Here is a 22,356-nt window from a genome sequence, read left to right as displayed (position 1 = left end):
ACTTTTCTCAACAAGCAAATGGTTACATTTCCTTTCAAGAGTGTGACATTTCTGGCAAATGTCCTTTCGAGATTTCCATTTCCATTACATTGATTTGCTGTCCAAGGTAGACATCTTGACTTATTACGTTATTTTGTAATCTTCTTAATTCTTTTTAAACTTTTAACAAAGTTGTTGAACATGACTTTGGTCTTACTAATTTGACTCTAGTACTTGCATCTGAGAGCTCTTCAATTTGAAGCTGGGAATTTTCTTTCCAGTCAAGTCTTGAATATTAAATTAAAAACATTATATGTATACTCTATACAGTGGGACAGTTAATTTTCTATTACATACATTTAATTTTAAATCACAATAAAAAAAAAATATATATATATATATATATATATATATATATATATATATATACACACACACCAAAAATAGGCATTCTACAAACTCTACAAACAGGCAACTTACAAAGGTTATGCCTTCATATATTTAGAGCTTCAATGTAAACATAATTCTTAAAAAATAATACATATATGTACTTTTTAGATCAAGATTATATTACATTTTGCAATGCTGCTTGCAAGCAATTCAAATTTTATAAATGCATTACATCAGTAGTGAGACTTCCACAGATTGCGTTAGATTCACTAATGTAAACAGATTTTAAAACATATATTCCAGTTCCAGTTTCACAACCCAGCATACAGTCTTGAAGGAAAACCAAAATTAAAAGCTGGAGCAATTCAATATATACCAGAATGTCTAACATGGTCTTACATTTGAATTATTCTATACAATGTATTTTTCTATTAAAACACCTATAGAGAATGAAGGAGAACATGCCTTGATAAAAGTAATTCACATTCTTCACCAAATTCTCAGTGAAATATGATAATAATCATACCTAAACTCAGAGAAATAATGAAATACAAATACACAGAGTATCTAAAGTGCTTTTTTGGAAAGTCATTGGAATATATTTTCATATATTAAAATATTGTTTTTATGTATTCATATCTAAATAAAAAAGGTATATTACAATTATATTGTGATATCCTATATATACAGTACTGAGCAAAAGTTTTAGGCAGATGTGAAAAAATGCTGTAAAGTAAGAATGCTTTGAAAAATAGACATTTAACATAATGCAAAGTGAGTAAACAAAAGAAAAATTTAAATCAAATCCATTTTTGGTGTGACCACCCTTGGCCTTCAAAACACATACACAGTCTACAGCTAGTTTTGTGCTGTTTTTTTATTAAGTCCCTTTAAACACAGTCGATGTTTTCAAATGTTCTTCCATTGCACTGCCAATATGAGACACAAAACCCACCAAGTACCGCAACACTCCTCAACAGGCATTCAAAACCGCATCAATTCTTCTAGGTACACTTGCACAAAGTCAGGGTTTTTGTAGGCATATAGTCAGGTGTCTGATTGAACAGTTATACCAAACAGGTGAGAAATTATGTATTGCACTGTATTGCAATGTGAACGAGTGTGTGAGATATTTCCATAAAATTTGCAAGAACTGTCAGACAAACAGGACACTCAGTGTTGAAATGCAGGCTGGCATCTAGAAAGTGATTTGCATTGTTATATATATCATAGGTTTAAAGATCTTCTGGAGCTAGGCAGGTTACTTGAACAACTGATGTATCATGCTGTATTAAACTATATTTTCAGAATCCAGCATATGACTAATATCTAATGCACTTAGCTTGCATTTGGTGTGGTGGAAATTCCAAAAATCATTCACAATTCATGCCCCAGCTTCACAATTTCTTCAATGAGGAAATCCACATCTACTTTTTTGGTAGCTGGATTGGAAAAAACACAACGAAAGAAATTGACTTTCTCTCCATGAGGCTGATAGCCAACCATTGTTGTTCCTTTTTCCATCATCTTCACTTTTATCTTTGGGGCAACCTGTACAATAGGGAGGAAAAACAGTGACACCTTGTTTAATTGTTTAAGTGGTGCAAACATTGTGTGAGCAAATAAAAGCTTTAGACTGCTTTAGGGACACTTCTCCCAAAGTGTTTTGAACCCCTCCCCCATGTCATGAAAATTAACTGCATGAATATATTCATATTTCTGAATAACAATCATGAACAGAATGCACAGTGCAAACAGGGATATGCATCCTTTATTCCAGATGTAGTCTACACTTCTGCATACTGTAAGTAAATCTGCCAGGTCTCAAAACTTTAGATGAAAGCATATTTATTATTTATAGCATTTCTGTATTATTAATCAGTTATAGATCAGTTAAACTTAGTAATTTAGCAAGAGAACAACACTGCTATGAACTCACCTCATGCAGTTTACTGTTTCTCTCCAGGCCGTGAGGTAATCCTCTCAGACTTGGTGGAATGTACCAAAAACAGACATTGCTATGTTCAGGCTAAAATACATTAAGTTAAAGGTTGTGGTTATTACAGAATTGCTGCAAATTGGGGTTAAATGTATATGGATGAAGGGGAGGTTGCAGGATATAATGCCAGATGAGACTGTAACGGTCCGCTACGGGCATTGTCACTTTAAGACTTTGTATGCTTCTGGGGCATGTCAGAAGTAGATATAAAGAAGGGCTAGAAAGACGCCTAGAGAGAGACACCTTTAGAGTTGCCTAGAAAGACACCTAGAGAAGAGAGACAAAACAAATGTAAAAGCAGGTTTTTAATGGACTCCAAACTAAAATGAAGTGGTACAGTGGATTTCTAAACCATGTAGTGTCATAAGAATTAAGCAGCTTTAGTTGGGGAAACCTCAAAGGAAGATGGACGTTTTAAACAATCGGAACGTACTTCAACTAGATAAAAACAGAAGTGAATTGAGTGGTGAAGTCTTGCGAAGAGGAAAACAGAATACGGTTAAAGTGACTTTTCTTTCTTTTCCATTCCTTTGAAAGCTCCAGACTTATATTCTGTATCAAAGTTCTATGTGAATTGTTCGATTTGATGTGAGACATCACGGCAAGAGCACGGGCAGCGGACCCCCGCCCTCCCACCTCCCGAGCCGTGACCCTCCGGAGCAGCACGAGGGATTCTAATCCCCATACCTTCTAATGCCCAAGAAAGATGGCGTTGTTGAACTTCAAGATGCTCACACTGCGTGAAATGTCTCAGGCTATCAAGCCTGGAGACTGGTTCACCAAGATGCCTGCTTTCACATCCCCATTGCGCAGGCGCACAGGAAGTTTCTCCGCTTCACCTTTGAAGGCCGAGCACATGAGTTTGGTGTTCTCCCATTCGGCCTGTCTCTAGTTCCTTACACTTTCTCCAAATGCATGGATGCAGTGTTGGCCCCCTTGTGTTGCCAGGGGGTCCATGTCCTCAATTATCTAGACAACTGGCTGGCCGGTTTGAACTCCAGGGAGCAGGTTCAGAGTCACACGAGCCTGATCCTCGACCGCCTCTTTGAGTTGGGCCTTCGGGTCAACAGAGAGATGAGCTGTCTTCAAATTTAACCCTTGGTGTGCCCTTGGGGCCAGTCTGCCACCAAGTGGGTTTGACAACAGACGCCTCCAAGCAGGGTTGGGGAGCTGTCTGCAATGGACAGGGAGTCCGGGGCATTTGGGCGGCGCCCGTCAGGGCCCTCCATATCAATGCCCTGGAATTACAAGCTGTGCTCCTCAGTCTCCGTCACTTCATGCTGGCCCTTCATGCCAGTCATGTTTAGTGCGGAAAGAAAACACAGCGGTGGTTGCCTACATCAACAGGCAGGGATGTCTCCGGTCGCACACACTATATTGTCTTGTGCGTCATCTGCTTCTATGGACGCAGCCTCAGCTGCGCTCCATCAGAGCAGCCCACCTCCCGGGCATCTCCAACACGGCAGCGGACCTCCAGTCTAGGGGAGGCCCCCCGGTGTCTGAATGGCACCTCCACCTGCTAGTGATTCAGCAGCTTTGGAGTTGCTACAGCAGGGCAGAGGTGTACCTCTTCGCTTTGGCAGAGTCCACACATTGTCCACTATGGTTCTCCATCCGGGACTAGTCAGGGACCCTGGGGATCGACACACTAGCCCACACTTGGCCGAGCTGTCTCCACTACATATTCCCACTGTTCCCTCCAGTGGATCTGGAGAAGATCAGGCAGGAACGAGTGACAGTTCTGCTGGTAGCGCCTCATTGGCCCCACAGACAGTGGTTTGTGGACCTGGTTTCCCTCTGGGACAGAGAGCCTTGGCAGCTTTCCCTGCAGGCGGACTTGCTGTCTCAGGTGCAGGGCACACTGTGGCATCCCAACCTGGGCCTGCTCCAGCTCTGGGCTTGGCCCTTGAGCAGGATGCCTGATGACTTGGGGTCTGTCAGACGCAGTAGTGGCTACTATTCAGTCGGCGAGAGCTCCCACTACAAGGTCGCAGTACTCCTACTGCTGGCGGACTTCTCAAACATGGTGTCAGGAGAATTCTAATGACCCAGTTAATTGCCATATAGGTCTCATTCTGCAATTTCTGCAGGAGCTGTTGGATAAGGGCAAGTTCTATTTGGCTGCCATCTCCTCATATCATGTCTTACAATCAGTTGACCTCAGATTTGCGTCACTGAAGACGGCATCTGTGTATGTAATCACGTCTGCAAAATGCGCAACACGCCTTGTCCATTCACCCTTCGTGTGTCCGTTTTGCGGGAGATGGTTCCAGGGTTACATTTTGGCCTAATTTGGCTCCTTTACTCCGCAATGTTATAGTTAATTGGAATATACAGTTGAGCTCGTCCGCTCCTTATTTAAGTTGAGCGTGTACAACTGCTCCTGTTGTTAGCAAAGGCATGTTGTGCCTGGCTATGTATATAGTTCCTTTGCCAGCAGTTTTGTGGGCCCGCCCTAGCTATGTTAACTGTGCTGTGGGACGCTGCTGCTGTGTCCAGCAGGAGGTACTTGATTTGGCTCTTGTTGCCCCGCTGTGTATATAATTCCATTATTAATTGAACTATCCAGCAGTGGCTATCCAGTCTAATTAGCCTGCTGTGTGCGGAGCACAGGGTGCGAGACTGCACCCTGTGCTTATATGGTGTGGTCTTGGTATTGCCCCCACTCCTAGCCCTGCTAGTAGAGCAGGAGGCCGCTATTACTAGGCTTCGTGGTGGGCACAAGGATTCTTGTTGCCCGTGGATACACCATTCTTTATTTCTTCCCAGTTCAGTGCGACTGCGGTCTTTGCATCTGGGCAGCCCGGATGTGGCCCCAAGGGGCCCCTGTGGCTTCTATCATAGAGTTGGTACGGCTCCTAGTAGGTACGCCTCAGGGCAAGCTTTCTTACCAGCTCACTGCCTCCTCCCTTGCGATGGTTTGGGTATACTGTTACCCCTCCCCCTTGGGCAGTGCTTCTAACTCAAAAGGTTATAGGTTGCAAATACAGTGCTTCTTTTCTCAGATAACCACGGTTGCATTTGCAACCTATCTGTGTATTGTATGGCTGGAAATCTTTATATGCTTTATCTTTATATATATTTATTGTGATTATTTATTCTTTATGGACATTGATCAAACTCTGTGGATTGACAGAACTTTGGGTTGGTAGAGAACTTAAAACATGAATTGTGATTTATATTTATGAAGTTGGTTTCTGTATAATGTATGTGCTAATGATGATCTATGCAATTAATTTTGTTGAAGACTAGGAATTGAAATTGCTCTATCTATGTAGGCTGTCTAGAGTTGTACTTCTTTACCACCTACCCTTGACGTAATTAAGTCTCATGTTATGGGGTTAGTCGGCACAGGGTGTAGTCAGGAGTCTTATATTTCTGTATATATCCTGGTAACCTTCTTGTGTTATATTATTCTTATGTGGTTTATTCCATTTTATATATGATAACTTTTGGTTGGCTTTATCCTACCTGGCGCCGAACTATATAATATAATTTAAATTGTAAATTGTTACAAGATAAACTGAGGGGGAGGGAGGGTAGAAGTTGGAGAAAGTCATGATTTGAGTAGATGCTATACCTTACATATTGTTGGTATTTTACTGCAAACCTTGTTCCTCATAACTGGAACTATCAGGTTTCAATGCGGTTTCATGTCAGTACCTGTTTGTGTTCTTTCTTTCTTTATGACTCTAGTCATAATAGAGTTAAAAAAACACTTCTCCTTTTTCAGTCTCTTTCCTGAGGATATTGCATGATGCTGAAAAATTGACAAATGCATTGCATTTTCTGTGTAATAGTCCTAAAGTTGTGTATTTCGTTTTTTTTCCCCATACTGTGAAATAACTTTTTCAGACTGTTGATTTTTCTGTTCATTACTTTTCTTACCTAGAGAACCTACTTATATTGGACACTCCTAATCATAAATGTACTATAACCCTGCAACACTTAATAAAACACACATCTATCTGCCAATATAGTGTATATGTGGAACACAAAATGTGGAGAATAGTGCAAATACCTTCTAGAAAGGAAAAACTCCAGTTTGTTCTTTTTGGAAATGATTTGTTAATAGGCTGTACAATGTTTGCACATAACTTCCTTCACCTTCTCTGGTTTGTCCATTGTTAAGTTTCAGTCTGTTTTAGTATTTTTGATTATGCACCTGACTTTACAATTCTTTTGGGATCTTTCTGAAGCTATGTGGTCTTAGAAATGTTAATATACTGTGAGACTACATTATGTAATGTGAAATTTACAAAGAGCTTTTCAACTCTATGTGAAGTGAACCCTAAGAAATGTTAGTCAACTGCATGATAAGGGTCTTTAATTAAATGTGCCCTCTGCTGCTGTTGCCTTTTCATCCTTCTATTTCCAGTTGTTTTAAATATTCATTAAGGGTGTTGTGGGACAACCCATAATACTTAGTTTACATTAGTACACATATCTCTTTCAACATATAACTTGCATGCTTTACTATAGATTTAAAATAATAAAAAAAGGTTTTCTTATTGCATTATTTTTCCTCTGGGAGTTACAAGTCAGACATTCTACACATTCCACACATTTGTAATGTTTATTGCCCATCTTGGCAGACAACTTTTTCTGTCTCCTTTGGTTAGTAATTCCTCATGAATTAATGTATAAATACTACATGATTAACACATGAATACTTAATGCACTTCCTCTGAGTTCTGATATTGATCACACAATCTCTAACCATTACCCTAACCCGCATCAGAACTCAGGTGAAAGGCATGGCATATTCATGTGTTAATCCTGTGGTATTCATACATACATTCTTGAGTAATTATTGACCAGGACTATAAAATACTATTAGATGAAAGCGAGACATTCAGTTCTACACCTGTATACCCTTGGGTTGTTCTTTTCTGGAGCATACTAGTGATTATCCACAATTGGTTTCTATTTTAGATTTTGCATGGGCAGCTGAGAAGATTTTCATGAATATATATTAAAAAAGAACTGAATATGTCAGAAAAATAGCTTGTGAATACAGCATACATGTCTATATATAAATGACAGAACAAGTAGATCACTCAATTACTTATATTGTGCTTATTCACACACCCACATTGAAATGATTGGATTGTTTATCAACATTTTGGATATTGCAATAAGATTAATATATTCTGATTATTTTATAATGAATATGTTTAAATGGTCTTACTTCACTTTTGAAGACAAGTTCAAAGTCAGCTCTTTCCTTCAGTCTGCTGTAGAGGTACTCAGCATTCTGCAGACATTTGTTGATTTGAATTTCAAACCCTTCTGTACCCTGGAACACAGTAAAGGACAGTTCAACTATTCGTTACACAGCAGTGCATACTTTCCAAGTGATAACTAATTACTTCATTCTAATAAGACAATAACCTCAATTTGCTACAATCAATGAGATCTGTGGAAGTGTTGTATTACTTTAAAAGGTTACAACATAGGCTTAGCTTACCAATTGGTTTGCACCAGTGTAGCACAATTTTCACAGAAGAAAAAATGTATTCTTGTTTTGTTTTGTCATATCTACTATATATATATATATATATATATATATATATATATATATATATATATATATATACACACTCACCTAAAGGATTATTAGGAGCACCATACTAATACTGTGTCTGACCCCCTTTCGCCTTCAGAACTGCCTTAATTCTACGTGGCCAGTTTAGTACAGTGAACTCATTGTCATGTTCAAGAAAGCAATTTGAAATGATTCGACCTTTGTGACATGGTGCATTATCCTGCTGGAAGTAGCCATCAGAGGATGGGTACATGGTGGTCATAAAGGGATGGACATGGTCAGAAACAATGCTCAGGTAGGCCGTGGCATTTAAACGATGCCCAATTGGCACTAAGGGGCCTAAAGTGTGCCAAGAAAACATCCCCCACACCATTACACCACCACCACCAGCCTGCACAGTGGTAACAAGGCATGATGGATCAATGTTCTCATTCTGTTTACGCCAAATTCTGACTCTACCATCTGAATGTCTCAACAGAAATCGAGACTCACCAGACCAGGCAACATTTTTCCAGTCTTCAACTGTCCAATTTTGGTGAGCTTGTGCAAATTGTAGCCTCTTTTTCCTATTTGTAGTGGAGATGAGTGGTACCCGGTGGGGTCTTCTGCTGTTGTAGCCCATCCGCCTCAAGGTTGTACGTGTTGTGGCTTCACAAATGCTTTGCTGCATACCTCGGTTGTAATGAGTGGTTATTTCAGTCAAAGTTGCTCTTCTATCAGCTTGAATCAGTCGGCCCATTCTCCTCTGACCTCTAGCATCAACAAGGCATTTTCGCCCACAGGACTGCCGCATACTGGATGTTTTTCCCTTTTCACACCATTCTTTGTAAACCCTAGAAATGGTTGTGCGTGAAAATCCCAGTAACTGAGCAGATTGTGAAATACTCAGACCGGCCCGTCTGGCACCAACAACTATGCCACGCTCAAAATTGCTTAAATCACCTTTCTTTCCCATTCAGACATTCAGTTTGGAGTTCAGGAGATTGTCTTGACCAGGACCACACCCCTAAATGCATTGAAGCAACTGCCATGTGATTGGTTGGTTAGATAATTGCATTAATGAGAAATTGAACAGGTGTTCCTAATTATCATTTAGGTGAGTGTATATATATGTGTGTGTGTATGTGTAGTATAGTTATATAGGTATAAATGTTAGGGCATCTTTCTTGAACCATATGTAAAATACTTCATTAACAGCTTGTGTTACAGTATTACTTTTTCGTACTTACCTTTGCCTTCCACATCAACCAGAACTTGAAGACATCAACGTGGCGGCCACACTGAATAGCCTTGTCTCCTGTGTCATAAGAGACATCATACTGCTTGTCTGGCTGAAACAGATACTCTGCACACATCTGATTGCAAGCCTCAAGTAGTCCCTGTAATATCATGGATATGTTTAACAGATAATCACACATTTGTGTATACATGCTCATTCACACATTTCACACATACATATATTTAAGAGAGAGAGAGAAATTATGCAAGCAGTATGATTCCATATACAGTACATGTAAATATGACCTTCCTACTGAAAGTTAAGACACATTTTTAATTGTTTAAAGCTAAAATAATAAATGACGGCTAAACATGAACAAACCACAGCTTCACTTTAACAATGAAGCAAAATCAGTTGATCATGAAACAAAGTGAAATTCCATCTTCTGCAATGATCTTTTTGCATGTGGAACATTCAGGGAACCTAAAGTCTGTAACAAGGCAGTAGCAAAATCCCTGGAACACTTTGAGATAGGACAATCATTTATTTTATCCCATAATATGAAATTTGATTTTCTGACTGCTTCCAAAACAAGGTCCAAGGATGCAATTGCAATCCCAATTTTGTATATTGGCACCGTGGCATTATGGCGATGTTGTGGAGTATAGTGTAATTACGTAATGATTATATAATCTAAGCAGCAAAGGCAGAAATGTTCTTTATTTTTTATGTAGTCTTCATTTGTTTATTAAACAATTTCACAGATGAAAGATGACGCCTGAGAAGTTTATCTAGTGTAAACATGATCTTTACTTGTAATTTTCCAGGATGGAAATTATATACATGAAAATGCAAATAGTTATAATTATTTTTCATTTTGATCAAGAACAATGTATTCAGTCACATAAAAATGCACATTGAAACTTCACCAGTCTCTTCCCTTTATCAATACCATCTTACAGATATGGTCATACATGCAGCATGTTTTAATTAAACCAATTTGATCTAGATGGTACAAATCACAGAATGTAGACAAACTGAATATCTATAGAACTGAGCTGGTCTTTTAAACTGTCACTTAAGTATGCACAGTTAGGAAATATGTTTCAGGGTAGACTAGAAATCTCTATAAGCAAATTAGTAATTATGCTCCAAAAATTATAAAATTTCATAGAACTTTAGCTCTAGATAGCAGTACATGATTTTATGTCCGGTCACTATTAATATTTTAACTTAGAGTAGAGTAGATAAAAAAAAAAAAAAAAACATGAAATCCAAACAGATGAAACAGTACTGTCTAAATTATTGACAGTTGAGTGGGAACAAAAATTATCAAGCCATATGTAAGTTACCTTCTTCCTCACAAGTATTGCAGAGCATTGAAGGGGAACACCCATAATTTTATGAGGATTCCAGGTAACAGACGAAGCCCTGTTGGAAAAGAATATGCATGAAACACAACTATTAGTAACACACTCAATTTCTTGATCAGAAATGTAACAAGAAGAGCCCTGGTTAAGTCTGGTTTATTTTATCAGAAGCTTCTGAAATCTGAACAAGCACGTTTTTTATGCTGTATTTTTCCCTTAAATATAGCTACTGTGAAAAGTAATTAAATATCTCCCCAATTGCAGTACTCGCATACTGTATATATCCATATAGATTCACAGATTAAAACAAAATAGAACATACTAATCTCCAAAATAATAAATCCAATATGTTTGAATAAAATAATAAAACTGGATGTATTTGATGGTGTATAAATAAAACCTATCTTCAAATTCTGTACTTAACATATTCAAGTTCAATTCCTAGTATACTATAGCTGCCTAAGCAACCAAAGTTTAAATAATATATAATGTATGCTAATTACTTTAGTATAAATCATGGCATTATGTCATAACTTAATTAAACTCAATTAATGAAAAACTGGAATTCACTTAATGCATACCTTGTGGCCTTTTGGCACATTCTTCACTTATTAAGTTTCATCATAAAATGTATTTTAATATATTTCTAAACACATGTTGCCAATTACCTACAAATACACTGAAACTACAATTCAATCTTTTTTTCAAAGTCAGGGGAAAATGCTAAAAGCACGAACCCAAATGTCAGATTGCATGGCATATTTTTTCACACAAAAATATATATTTTAACTATCCCCCGTCTAATTTGCACTATTGGCACCATACACTAGAAAACATAAAGCTCACAATTATTGCAAAAGAGACCACACTGAAATCCATAAAAAGAGAGTGAATAAGTGTGAACTGTGAAACCGTTTCCTTGTATTTGTACCTTTCAATGCCACTCAGTTTCACAGAGTGCTCTTTAGACATCAGGAGTCCACCTCCCCAGGCAGCCTATAGAAAACAAGAAAATTCTTTTTAATCCTGTTAAAACTATTTGCAACATGATCTGTCTGGTTTTAAGTTTAGAATTATTTATTCAATGAACAGTTCTTTATAACAAAGTTTAGAGAATGAGCAACTGAGCATAAATGATGAGAATATCTTTGTCATTGCACTGTGAAATGTGATGGTGCTATCATAAGTTATGTAATTGTGCTAATGAGTTCCATTTCCCTGAGCATGTTTATCAATGAATGACTGAGTGTGCCCCTGTCTTTTTAGCCTACTCTCAGTCATAGGATTTAGATTAAGTAGTTTCTGGTTGTGTTGCCAGTATCTTCGCTTGGTACAAACCAATCCATCATGTGGGACAAAAGACAAAATCTCTACAGTCAACATAGCTGAGTGATATTAAAAGAAAGGGGGAGTGTATACATCAACATGCATCCAAAGCTTGTGCTTCTCACAGACATCTGCGATATCATGGAGAGGGTCAATGGCTCCATACACTGTAGTGCCAGCCGTAGCATTGACGTATAATGGAATTAAACCCTGAAAGAAAGACATTTTAGCCTTAATTAGTACAAATAAGTATATGGCTTCTCATAAATGTGTTTATATTATATAAACTGACAATGCTCATTACATTAAAAGCAGTTGTTTTTTCCATGTATGCTGCAATTAAAACAATGTGGGTCAATAAGCTACTAAAAACATGCTAATTGAATTAATGTATTTTACAAATAAACATCAGCGAATTATCTGTGATATAATAATAATGACTCTCCTCTCGTATACTCACAAAACATTAAAATAGCTGCCCCCATCTGAATGCATGTATCTGTGTTTAGGGTTCTTTAATATTGTGTTTGGGTATTATTATTAAAGACAACGTTTATAGCTTTTTTGTAATTTTACATCTAACCTGCCACGATTTAGCAGCTATGAAGTTATTTTATTATACACTTAAACAAACCACCTACCCCAGACTTTGCTCTCATGATACTGTAATCCAGTTCCTTAGGGATCATCTTCCCCCTGAGAGACATCAGAAAAGTGTTATTGTCCAAAACATGTAATCTGCAGTCATATGTATTGTAAAGGTAGAGCTGACAAATCTTGATATGTTTTGTTACATTGCAAGAAAAATGCAATGTCTTACATTATAAATGGCAACCCAAAAAAAAGGTAAAATCTTGAGCACAAGATTATTTTGACATTTGTTAAGTTCTGTATGTGTGAAAGACAAATGTGTTGGCCCTACATAATCTGGATTTAAAAAGGTACCCGAAATAATGTGTTACTTTAGTAACCTTGTGTCTTTCTATTGTACAGCAAATAATCCATCACAGTATGGGAAATTGAAGAGGCCTGGATTTTGAAAGCCTGTTTCTAAAGCATATACAGTTAGTACAGAGGGTGTGTTCATGTTTGCCTACCACTCCATTGATCTCTAAGAAGAAGAGAATGTATGCTGCTATGAATCAATGTCTCACCTTTCATTGCATTTAATGATAAAAACATTTTCAGTTCCAATCCCAAGGACTGCTGCTGCTTTCCTGATAGAATAGTGACTCTAAAAGGAGAAAGGTAGATACATTATAAATTCCTGATATATATTTACATTCACAGCACATATTCTAGTCATGTGTGATAATATGATATGGAATTGGTCTAGAAGCCCTTTACTGAGTAGCTTTACCCAGTACAACTTACCCTGTATTTGAGAACAATATGATGAGTTAGATCAAATCCATAGGACAAAATGAAATTTAGGAGCATTTTCCAAATCCTGGAAGTCTCATCTCTATCCACATTTCAATAGCTGTTAACTTCTATTTAGTTCAATATTACATTACAGTAACATGGAAACTTTTGATAGACATCCTGCTTTTCAAGGCCAGATTTAACACTGTTCTACATGTAAACAATGGACGAATAAACAAGTAATGAAAGGATAAGGATGATTACATGTTCAGATGTGAATAATGCCAGTTTGGGGACAGCGGCCATTCCTTTTGTCTTCACCTCAGGGAAGCGATGGTAACGTGCCAGTAATATACTGTAAAGGTTAGATATGGATCCTCCTATAAAGTTATTAAAAGAAAAATAAATAAATTACATTTGTTCTCTTTTAAAAGCAGAGCTCCTGAGCTTATTCCACATTTTGAAGTTCTTGTCTTGCATAATTATATCAAAGGATAGTATAGTGGTGCCTTTTAGGACTTTAAACTAGTTATTAAAATTAAAAATGGAATTACCACATTGTGAAAATAACTGTTGGAGCAATAAATTGTGCAACAGAATGTTTTGTTATATACAATAGCAAGTCAGCGGGGTATTCCCCTCGACTATTGCTACTTGCAGTGTTATAGGGCAAGCTTTACATGATTAGTCTTGTTGGGGACTAATTCCTCTTGCATATTGGTGTAGGAATCTTCTGTATGCAACAGGAGTGCTGGACACCTTGCATCTATCTGTGGGAGGGTCCTAGAAAAATTTAGTTTTTGTTTATATTTGATTGGATTGTGTTGGTGATCATGTAGGGTGACCCTGTGAGGATAGGTGAACTACTGTCAGGTGGGTTGGACCTGCATGGTAGTCTCTGCGGGAAATTTGGAGAGTCTGCAATATGCTGTGAGCTGGCAATGAATCCTCTTGATTGCTGATAAGTCATGTAAGGAGTCTTTATTCAGATTTATCACTAGACAATCCTTAAACAATGAACAATCATTTCTACCAGGCCTACCTGGGGAAAAAATACCGTCGCCTTCTTCTTTAGGCCAGCCAATCTTTTCTTGCATTTTCTTGAGCAGAACATCCTCCATGAGCAGAAAAACTGGAGATATTTCAAACGTAAATCTGCCAAAATAATTGTAGAATTGATAGGATGTTTTTGGTTTTGGAAAATAAAATAATAACATTGTGGCCAATTCAAATTCTGACAAAGATGGTTTCCAACTCCCAAAGTTCAAAAACATCACCCAACATATAATAGGACACATGGAAACAATTGAAAAAACAAGAACATACATGTTTGTGTTGGCAGTAGATGTCAACCATTCACCAGCTAAACCAATAATGTCAAGTCCAGTAGACAACTGATTGAAGAAACGGGGGTGTGCTGTGAAACAGAAAATACAAATATCAAAATAAGTTTGATTACAACAGCATTTAAGGCTAAAAGATATGCCCCCATGACTGCTTAATGAGAAAGCTGCATCATAAAACGGAAACAAAATCTTTGGGCAAATAGATAACTGGGGGACTGGAAAATGTTAGTAAATTACATTATCAGTGTATTGTTTTAATCCAGCCTGTAAACCCTTGTATGAAATGTGTTAAGCAAGAGTAATTTTAGATCGCTCACAATACCTTCATTAGCCCCTTTAATTAATGTTAAGGGGAAAACTAAATGCAAACCCCAAAAACAGCTCTAAAATGGAAACAGATAAATAATGTAAATTAAGAACTATCAAGATCAACGGCTTCTATGAACATTTTAAATTAAAATAACAGGTTATCAAACGTATACCTGTTTTAACTCCATATTTTAAGGTGTCCCTGCAGTCCACCAGGATCTGTTCCAGATTATCAGGTTTGTCTGGAAGATCCAAACTAAATCCTTCCAGTCCTTCTTTCATCTGGTGTGGATAATGGAAGTCGAGCACTTTGGAAGTCCTGTCAAATGACTTGTTGACATAGCTGAGAAGAATGTTGACCACTTCAAGAAGAAACTGCTTAGTTGGTTCCTCACCATTTTTTTCTGGTAATAAATCTAAAGAAAAGATTATTATTGTGACATATGATGTTAATTGCTGAATATGTAAATGTTTTCCTAGAAGTTTACATTTTCTTTGGCTGAGAATTTGGAGACTATCAGGACTGTTGCACATAGTTGTCAACAGCATACAAGCAGTGCATGTCAATAATGGAAAGCAATTATGCCTGGAAATGATAACATCATATTCACATGCCAGGACAAGATCCATTGCAACATCAGATGATCTCATATGCCTCCAAGACCTAGATCAAATTAAATGGTTGATCTACCTGTGAGTTGTAAATTACGAACTTGTATCCAATCAGGTTTTAATTTATTGTCAGAAGCCACTTTATACTGCTTACTAATAAAAACATGTTTGGAAATTGTGACTTGTGGGAATGGCAAAGTTTTGATTTGTTCTAGGCCCAAGTGGCAAAATTCAGCAAAATGTATTTCAGCTTGTAAATGTAAAGCCAAACATGTCATCAAAAAATGTTGTATGTGATGTACATGTTTATTTTAAATTCCAACAATAAACTGTCTTCCTCAAGCTTCAACCAACTTTTCTTTCACATGGAATCACTTTGCTTAATATTAGAAACCTGCTGTTTTTTGTTAACCTGATTCAGTTGTTAAATAATATAACAAATATGAATAAAGTTATAAAGTGCACAACAATGAACACTGTGCAGGTTGGTAATATTTTTCCTGCTACCATTCATATAACAGTGAATTGTATACTCTCTACCCTGTGCTGTACTGAATTACAGTAATATCATTCCCTGGGGTGACTGCAAGACCTTAAAATCACTTTGTGCTTAATATTCCTGAATGTTCACCTAATTATAATGTAGACAAGAAAAACAACAAAAATATGCCCTTCATCACTGGGGTACATAAATTAATACAGAAATGTGTCCATGCACACTACCTTTGACTAACTATGGAGTGCTTTCTTGGAATGGCAGCAGCCTTTCTTCCTTTGCTCTCCCTGCTTTACCAAAAAAAGGCCACATCAAATGCAACACAAAAGGGTGCTTAAAATCATTGTTTGTACTGATACAAGTAGTTTAGCTTGATTGAAGAAATAAAGGTCAAATTGAAATGGGCACTTTTCCAATTTGCTATCTGTTCAAATACTACAATTACATATTCAAATATGGAATGGAAAGTAAATAAGGGTCACAATACACCAGATTATAAGCATCTTTCTTTAATTTTCAGAAACATTTAACCCATGTTTATACAAAAATAAAAACTGGGGGCTTTTTAAGTTTGTAAAACACAGGACTAATTGTATGAAATATGTTTCATCACATAAGTTTTTCATCACAAAAATTCAGATGAAATAGAGCATTCACAGTTTGTTTTTCAATACATTAACAAAAAAACATTAAAAAAACAAACATAATAGAAACCTGGAGCAGGACTAGGGGTATAGGGGAACAGTGAGGCAAAATTAAACACATAAGTCTATTTTCCTTGTTAAACCTAGACCCTATGCACTTTGCTGACTTTCATCTTAATGATTTATTTCAATTTACAGCCTGTATAAAGGCAGATGATATGGCAGAAGATATAGGGTCTGGATCCTATAACATAAAATATACAATGTAATTATGAAAGATTATTTTTATGCATGCGGTTCTTACTTGCAAGAAGATTATATGATTCAACTTCAATTTCTGCTAATTTTAACAAATGACAATGGCCATGTACTGTTTCATGGTAGCCCACCATCTTCTTTTTTATTGTGGCAAGGTGTCTACTATGAAACTCTGAGAGACTTTATTGGATGTAAATGGCTTTTAGGTCCAGCCTAATCAATCAGATCTCTTACCATTGACCTTATTACTTCAGCCCTTAAACAGTAAGTCTGGGTAGGCCTTGCAGTTCCTATTTTTCACACAATATGGCAGCAGGATGACATTAACTGTAAGAGAGTTTTGAGCTTTGTCTAACTCTGCCCCATATATCACTGTATCACAAAATCTCCAACCTTGACTCTATACTGTATATTGTAAAGAGGGCATTTCAGGTTCAATTTGGATTGAAGTTAGAAAAACAGATTCAATAGACTTTCTGGCATTCAATTAACCAGATCTGAATCCCTACTTTTGTCATGTTTTGAGCTAGCTTGAAGAAACCACTTACGTTTCACCAATATATCAATATAAAGAGAGTTCCAGATGTATCTGTGTACAAGTATGGCTCACCAAAAGCCAAACCCACTTGCTGATCACGTTTAAGATCCTGAAGCTTCTATAATCTTAAGTAATAGAATACAATGTACAAAAACAAAATATCAATCTCTACCATTGTGTTATAGATAGAATAAGGTTATAATATATATGGATATGCCTAATATTGAAAATACAGATTGCAAATAAAACTTCTAGTGTTCTAAGAGTTGCAAGAGTGGCCATTGGTGTGGTGACAGAAGGTACAAAAAGGGTCCCTATATTTCTAGAAATTACATGGATTTTATTGAGCAGGATTGCTTGCATTATGATGGATATGTATTCTTTGCTGGCATCATCTCACTACGCTTCCTTTTCCCAGTCAATTTAACATTGTAATTCTGTGGTTGTTTTATATGAAGCCTCAGACTGAGATTGCTGTACCTCAAAAAGCTACAAAATGGTTCTGTCAAACCAATGGCTTCTATGAACTCGAATATATTAAGTGTCCACTAAAATCTGGAAACAAGGTAGAATTTGTAGTGTTTTATAGATTAATTGTATTGCTATCATATTACTTTATTATTTTATTGTGTATTATATTACTTTTGTAATATACAATAATAATAATAATAATAATAATAATAATAATAATAATAATAATAATAATATTGACCATTAAAAATAATTCCTGTGTATCTGAGTCATCACCTTTCATACATACTGTCCTCACCTTTACTGTAAATGGTAGAGAAATTGCTGGTTTCATTGCCACTCTGGATCTGTCTCTCTTTGCTGTCCTTCTCAGGGGTGATAACGTCCTGTCTGTTTTCATCCCATACACACTCTGCTGTTCTGTCTGCTGCAAAACATAATGAGTCTAACTGATCTGAACAAATACATACATATACATTTTTACTTTAATTTCCAATACATATTACTCTCTCTCTCTCTAATATATATATATATATATATATATATATATATATATATATATGTATATACACTCACCTAAAGGATTATTAGGAACACCATACTAATACTGTGTTTGACCCCCTTTCGCCTTCAGAACTGCCTTAATTCTACGTGGCATTGATTCAACAAGGTGCTGAAAGCATTCTTTAGAAATGTTGGCCCATATTGATAGGATAGCATCTTGCAGTTGATGGAGATTTGTGGGATGCACATCCAGGGCACGAAGCTCCCGTTCCACCACATCCCAAAGATGCTCTATTGGGTTGAGATCTGGTGACTGTGGGGGCCAGTTTAGTACAGTGAACTCATTGTCATGTTCAAGAAACCAATTTGAAATGATTCGACCTTTATGACATGGTGCATTATCCTGCTGGAAGTAGCCATCAGAGGATGGGTACATGGTGGTCATAAAGGGATGGACATGGTCAGAAACAATGCTCAGGTAGGCCGTGGCATTTAAACGATGCCCAATTGGCACTAAGGGGCCTAAAGTGTGCCAAGAAAACATCCCCCACACCATTACACCACCACCACCAGCCTGCACAGTGGTAACAAGGCATGATGGATCCATGTTCTCATTCTGTTTACGCCAAATTCTGACTCTACCATCTGAATGTCTCAACAGAAATCGAGACTCATCAGACCAGGCAACATTTTTCCAGTCTTCAACTGTCCAATTTTGGTGAGCTTGTGCAAATTGTAGCCTCTTTTTCCTATTTGTAGTGGAGATGAGTGGTACCCGGTGGGGTCTTCTGCTGTTGTAGCCCATCCGCCTCAAGGTTGTACGTGTTGTGGCTTCACAAATGCTTTGCTGCATACCTCGGTTGTAACGAGTGGTTATTTCAGTCAAAGTTGCTCTTCTATCAGCTTGAATCAGTCGGCCCATTCTCCTCTGACCTCTAGCATCAACAAGGCATTTTCGCCCACAGGACTGCCGCATACTGGATGTTTTTCCCTTTTCACACCATTCTTTGTAAACCCTAGAAATGGTTGTGTGTGAAAATCCCAGTAACTGAGCAGATTGTGAAATACTCAGACCAGCCCGTCTGGCACCAACAACCATGCCACGCTCAAAATTGCTTAAATCACCTTTCTTTCCCATTCAGACATTCAGTTTGGAGTTCAGGAGATTGTCTTGACCAGGACCACACCCCTAAATGCATTGAAGCAACTGCCATGTGATTGGTTGGTTAGATAATTGCATTAATGAGAAATTGAACAGGTGTTCCTAATTATCCTTTAGGTGAGTGTATATATAATGTTGCAAAAAAGACCAAGAACAAGCAAAAGAGAAAGGTAGTGTAATATTATTTGGTTTTGTTTAGTTATTATTAGTGTACAGTAGCTCAGTAGCTTGCTTGCATACTGGCTAAAGTTACTTTTTTAATGATGTTGACATTAAATGTGTAGCTAAACCAAAAGACTGGCTGCATGCTTTTTTCCGGTTTCTGGACAGTCCAAGTTCACCTTACCTGCCACCAAATAACATTTTATTATAACATGGTGGCTGTGTATTTGTGAGTTTTACCTTGAATAGGATCTGTAAGAGGTCGGTTCAACTTGTTTTGCCTCAGTAAAAATCTATGTTAGACTGCTACCTAGTTCTACAGCATCAATGGTCAATGATCAAGTCCATCTATATGGTTGAACACATAAAACAAAACAAAACAAAACTATATATATATATATATAGCTTTTTCACATATGTCTTTCATTAATATTAATATTTTCTTTGTGACATCTAGAGGCACCATATGATATATTGTCTTTGAGTTGGTATGGATGGCAAGCTTATGCAATGCGATTTCCAAAATCTTTCTAAGTGCAACTATGCTCAACTGGTTGAGCAGGTAGTAGTGACTTTGAATTGAATTGAATAGAGGAGTAGGCTAATGCTTTCACACAATGGATTTAAAATGTTAATGTTGTTTCTTTAAAATAATCTTATACATCTGATATATATCATCACTTTGTTTGCACTTATGTTGTAAGTCGCCCTGGATAAGGGTGTCTGCCAAGAAATAAAAATAATAATAATAAAAATAATATATATATGTCTGAAAATGTTATTTAAATAAAAATGTTAATAACTTAGGAAATAAGTTATATCATTGTAATATCACTTTGTCCTTTATTTTGCTGTGTACATTCTTTACTGTATCATTAAAAACTATCAGTATTAAAATATAAAATGTCATATATAAAAATACAATTCCCAAAAGCATTTTTAACACATCACAATACTTGTACTATTAAATATAGACTATACAATAAGTAAACTTACTTGTTAGTCTTTTGGTAGTATTCTTGTTTTCCATATTGCAGTTCCACTGTGTTTTCAGTTTTTTTTCTCCTTGTTTCCTGAGGATGTACTCATCCACAGAATTTGAACACAATGGTTTATTTTTTGCTGTCACTTTGAGTTAAATAAGGTTGCAAGAAGTGGGAGGAGTCATTGCTTCTGTTAAATTGAATACCATTAGTTTAGACTGGTCCAAAGCAGACACAACTGTACATGCAAGCCCACCAACTATGTGGCTGTAGACAGGATTGTTTTGGAGTGTCATTGCCCTGAACTTGATTTGAATGTGTTTCTTTAACTCAAAAGGAGAATGTGTGTTTGCGGTATACTGTCATCAGACAACTGGTGACATTTTCACAAAATAAACAGATTAAAAAGTTAAATATTATACAATGTACTATATCGTTACCAATTGAAACATATTTGTAAAACTGACTAGTAGATTGCTCCTCCACCCTCTGTCTTTTGGATGTTTGTGAACTTACATTGTGGGTAAACCAGTTTTTAGGTGTGATATGTTTGTTTGTCACATATTTTCAGCTACTCAGTTACTGTAATTATTGGATGCTTTAGTAATTTAGAAGCTGTAATAAAACATAAACCCCTGTATGCCACTGGATAAACTTCATACACCAGAAGCAATTTATTGGAGTGTCACATGATGTGAATAAGGGTGTGTTGTTCACTAATTAATGTATGTAATATTACTCTTATTATTACTTTGTTTAATGTATTTATTAATATATATTTTCACTTATCTTTATTATTTCTCACACAACATTTTATCATTGAGAATTCATGGTTTATTTCTATATTTTATACAAGTCATTGTTTTATTGTTGTTTTGTTGAATCATCATCACTTCTAAGAGATGTATGTAGCTATATTTAATAGCTGTGCATCAGTCATGCTGAATAACTGCAACTATGCTTTGTAGTTTCACAATCTGGTAACGCCCTATGTTCACCCCAGGAAACACAGGAGAATGAAAGTGTCATATTTGCTTGGAGCAGCACAAGAGGGAGGGAATAGCTTTGTTTGCATCTGGTTTTATGGAGCCTGAAGCAAGGTGGAAATTTACCAAGGCTGTGGAATTTGAAAACTGCAAGGAGTTCAGTAGAAAACTGTGAACTAAGGGAATTCGTAACTGAGATACTGTGTTTTGACCATTTATATAGAGAAACATATATTGAAACAACAATGTTTTATAGAATAAGATGCAGGCATTGTACATAGTTTTGTTGTTGTTCTTTGAAGTCTGCTCCTGTTGTCTTCCTATTGCTCTCAATCTTTTTCCATTTGCTGCTGCTGCTGTACACTGCACCAGGTTAAAACAAGTTAAAACAAATGTCATTGGAGGTGAAATGCCTTATTTGTGTTTGGTTTATCGATTACACGTCACTGTTATCGAGCTGTTTGTTTCTTTGTCGTTTCTTATACATTTATTTTCTTCATCACTTATTGTTTTTTACTTGCCATGTTCTTTTATTGTCTTAATTAGTTTACTGCACGTTTAGTGTAGCTTAGCTCAGTTGAAACACAGACTGTCCACTTGCTGCTGAAATGGGCGTCGTTCGTATCTATGGTTACCCACACCCGCACTCCCAAACCAAGGAAATGTTTTTTTTTAAAGGGAGCGGCTCA

General features: G+C 36.7%; 1 protein-coding gene across 3 annotated transcripts; it reads right to left on the bottom strand.

Annotated features, from left to right (window-relative positions):
- Positions 1–386: 386 nt before the first annotated feature.
- Positions 387–20,822, bottom strand: gad3 (glutamate decarboxylase 3). Of its 3 annotated transcripts, none has more exons than XM_066722311.1 (15): positions 20,695–20,822; positions 18,169–18,294; positions 15,025–15,267; positions 14,523–14,613; positions 14,239–14,351; positions 13,461–13,576; positions 12,986–13,065; positions 12,473–12,527; positions 11,925–12,041; positions 11,437–11,501; positions 10,488–10,566; positions 9,146–9,295; positions 7,560–7,667; positions 2,309–2,398; positions 387–1,920 (listed from the first exon to the last, which is right to left on the bottom strand). In XM_066722311.1, exons 1-15 carry the CDS (start codon positions 20,726–20,728, stop codon positions 1,747–1,749), a joined length of 1,641 nt encoding a protein of 546 aa, XP_066578408.1. In that variant the 5' UTR covers positions 20,729–20,822; the 3' UTR covers positions 387–1,746. The 3 variants fall into 3 exon arrangements, with proteins under 3 accessions (XP_066578408.1, XP_066578425.1, XP_066578417.1); XM_066722328.1 differs by having other exon boundaries at positions 18,169–18,297; positions 20,695–20,818; XM_066722320.1 differs by lacking the exon at positions 2,309–2,398 and having other exon boundaries at positions 387–1,811; positions 18,169–18,297.
- Between the last annotated feature and the right edge of the window lie 1,534 nt (positions 20,823–22,356).

This window comes from Amia ocellicauda, chromosome 2 (genome assembly GCF_036373705.1).
Source record: "Amia ocellicauda isolate fAmiCal2 chromosome 2, fAmiCal2.hap1, whole genome shotgun sequence".
NCBI classification, from domain to species: domain Eukaryota; kingdom Metazoa; phylum Chordata; class Actinopteri; order Amiiformes; family Amiidae; genus Amia; species Amia ocellicauda.
Note: the sequence above shows the minus strand (reverse complement) of the source record. Positions and strands in the feature narration are given on the sequence as shown.

Excerpts from the sequence above, each read along its gene's own strand:
- gad3 (XM_066722328.1), bottom strand. The coding sequence starts at position 20,728 with ATGGAAAACAAGAATACTACCAAAAGACTAACAA. Across the intron at positions 18,298-20,694 it reads TACTACCAAAAGACTAACAA|CAGACAGAACAGCAGAGTGT; the intron begins GTAAGTTTACTT and ends TATGTTTTGCAG. Across the intron at positions 11,502-11,924 it reads AGCTTTGGATGCATGTTGAT|GCTGCCTGGGGAGGTGGACT; the intron begins GTATACACTCCC and ends TGTTTTCTATAG.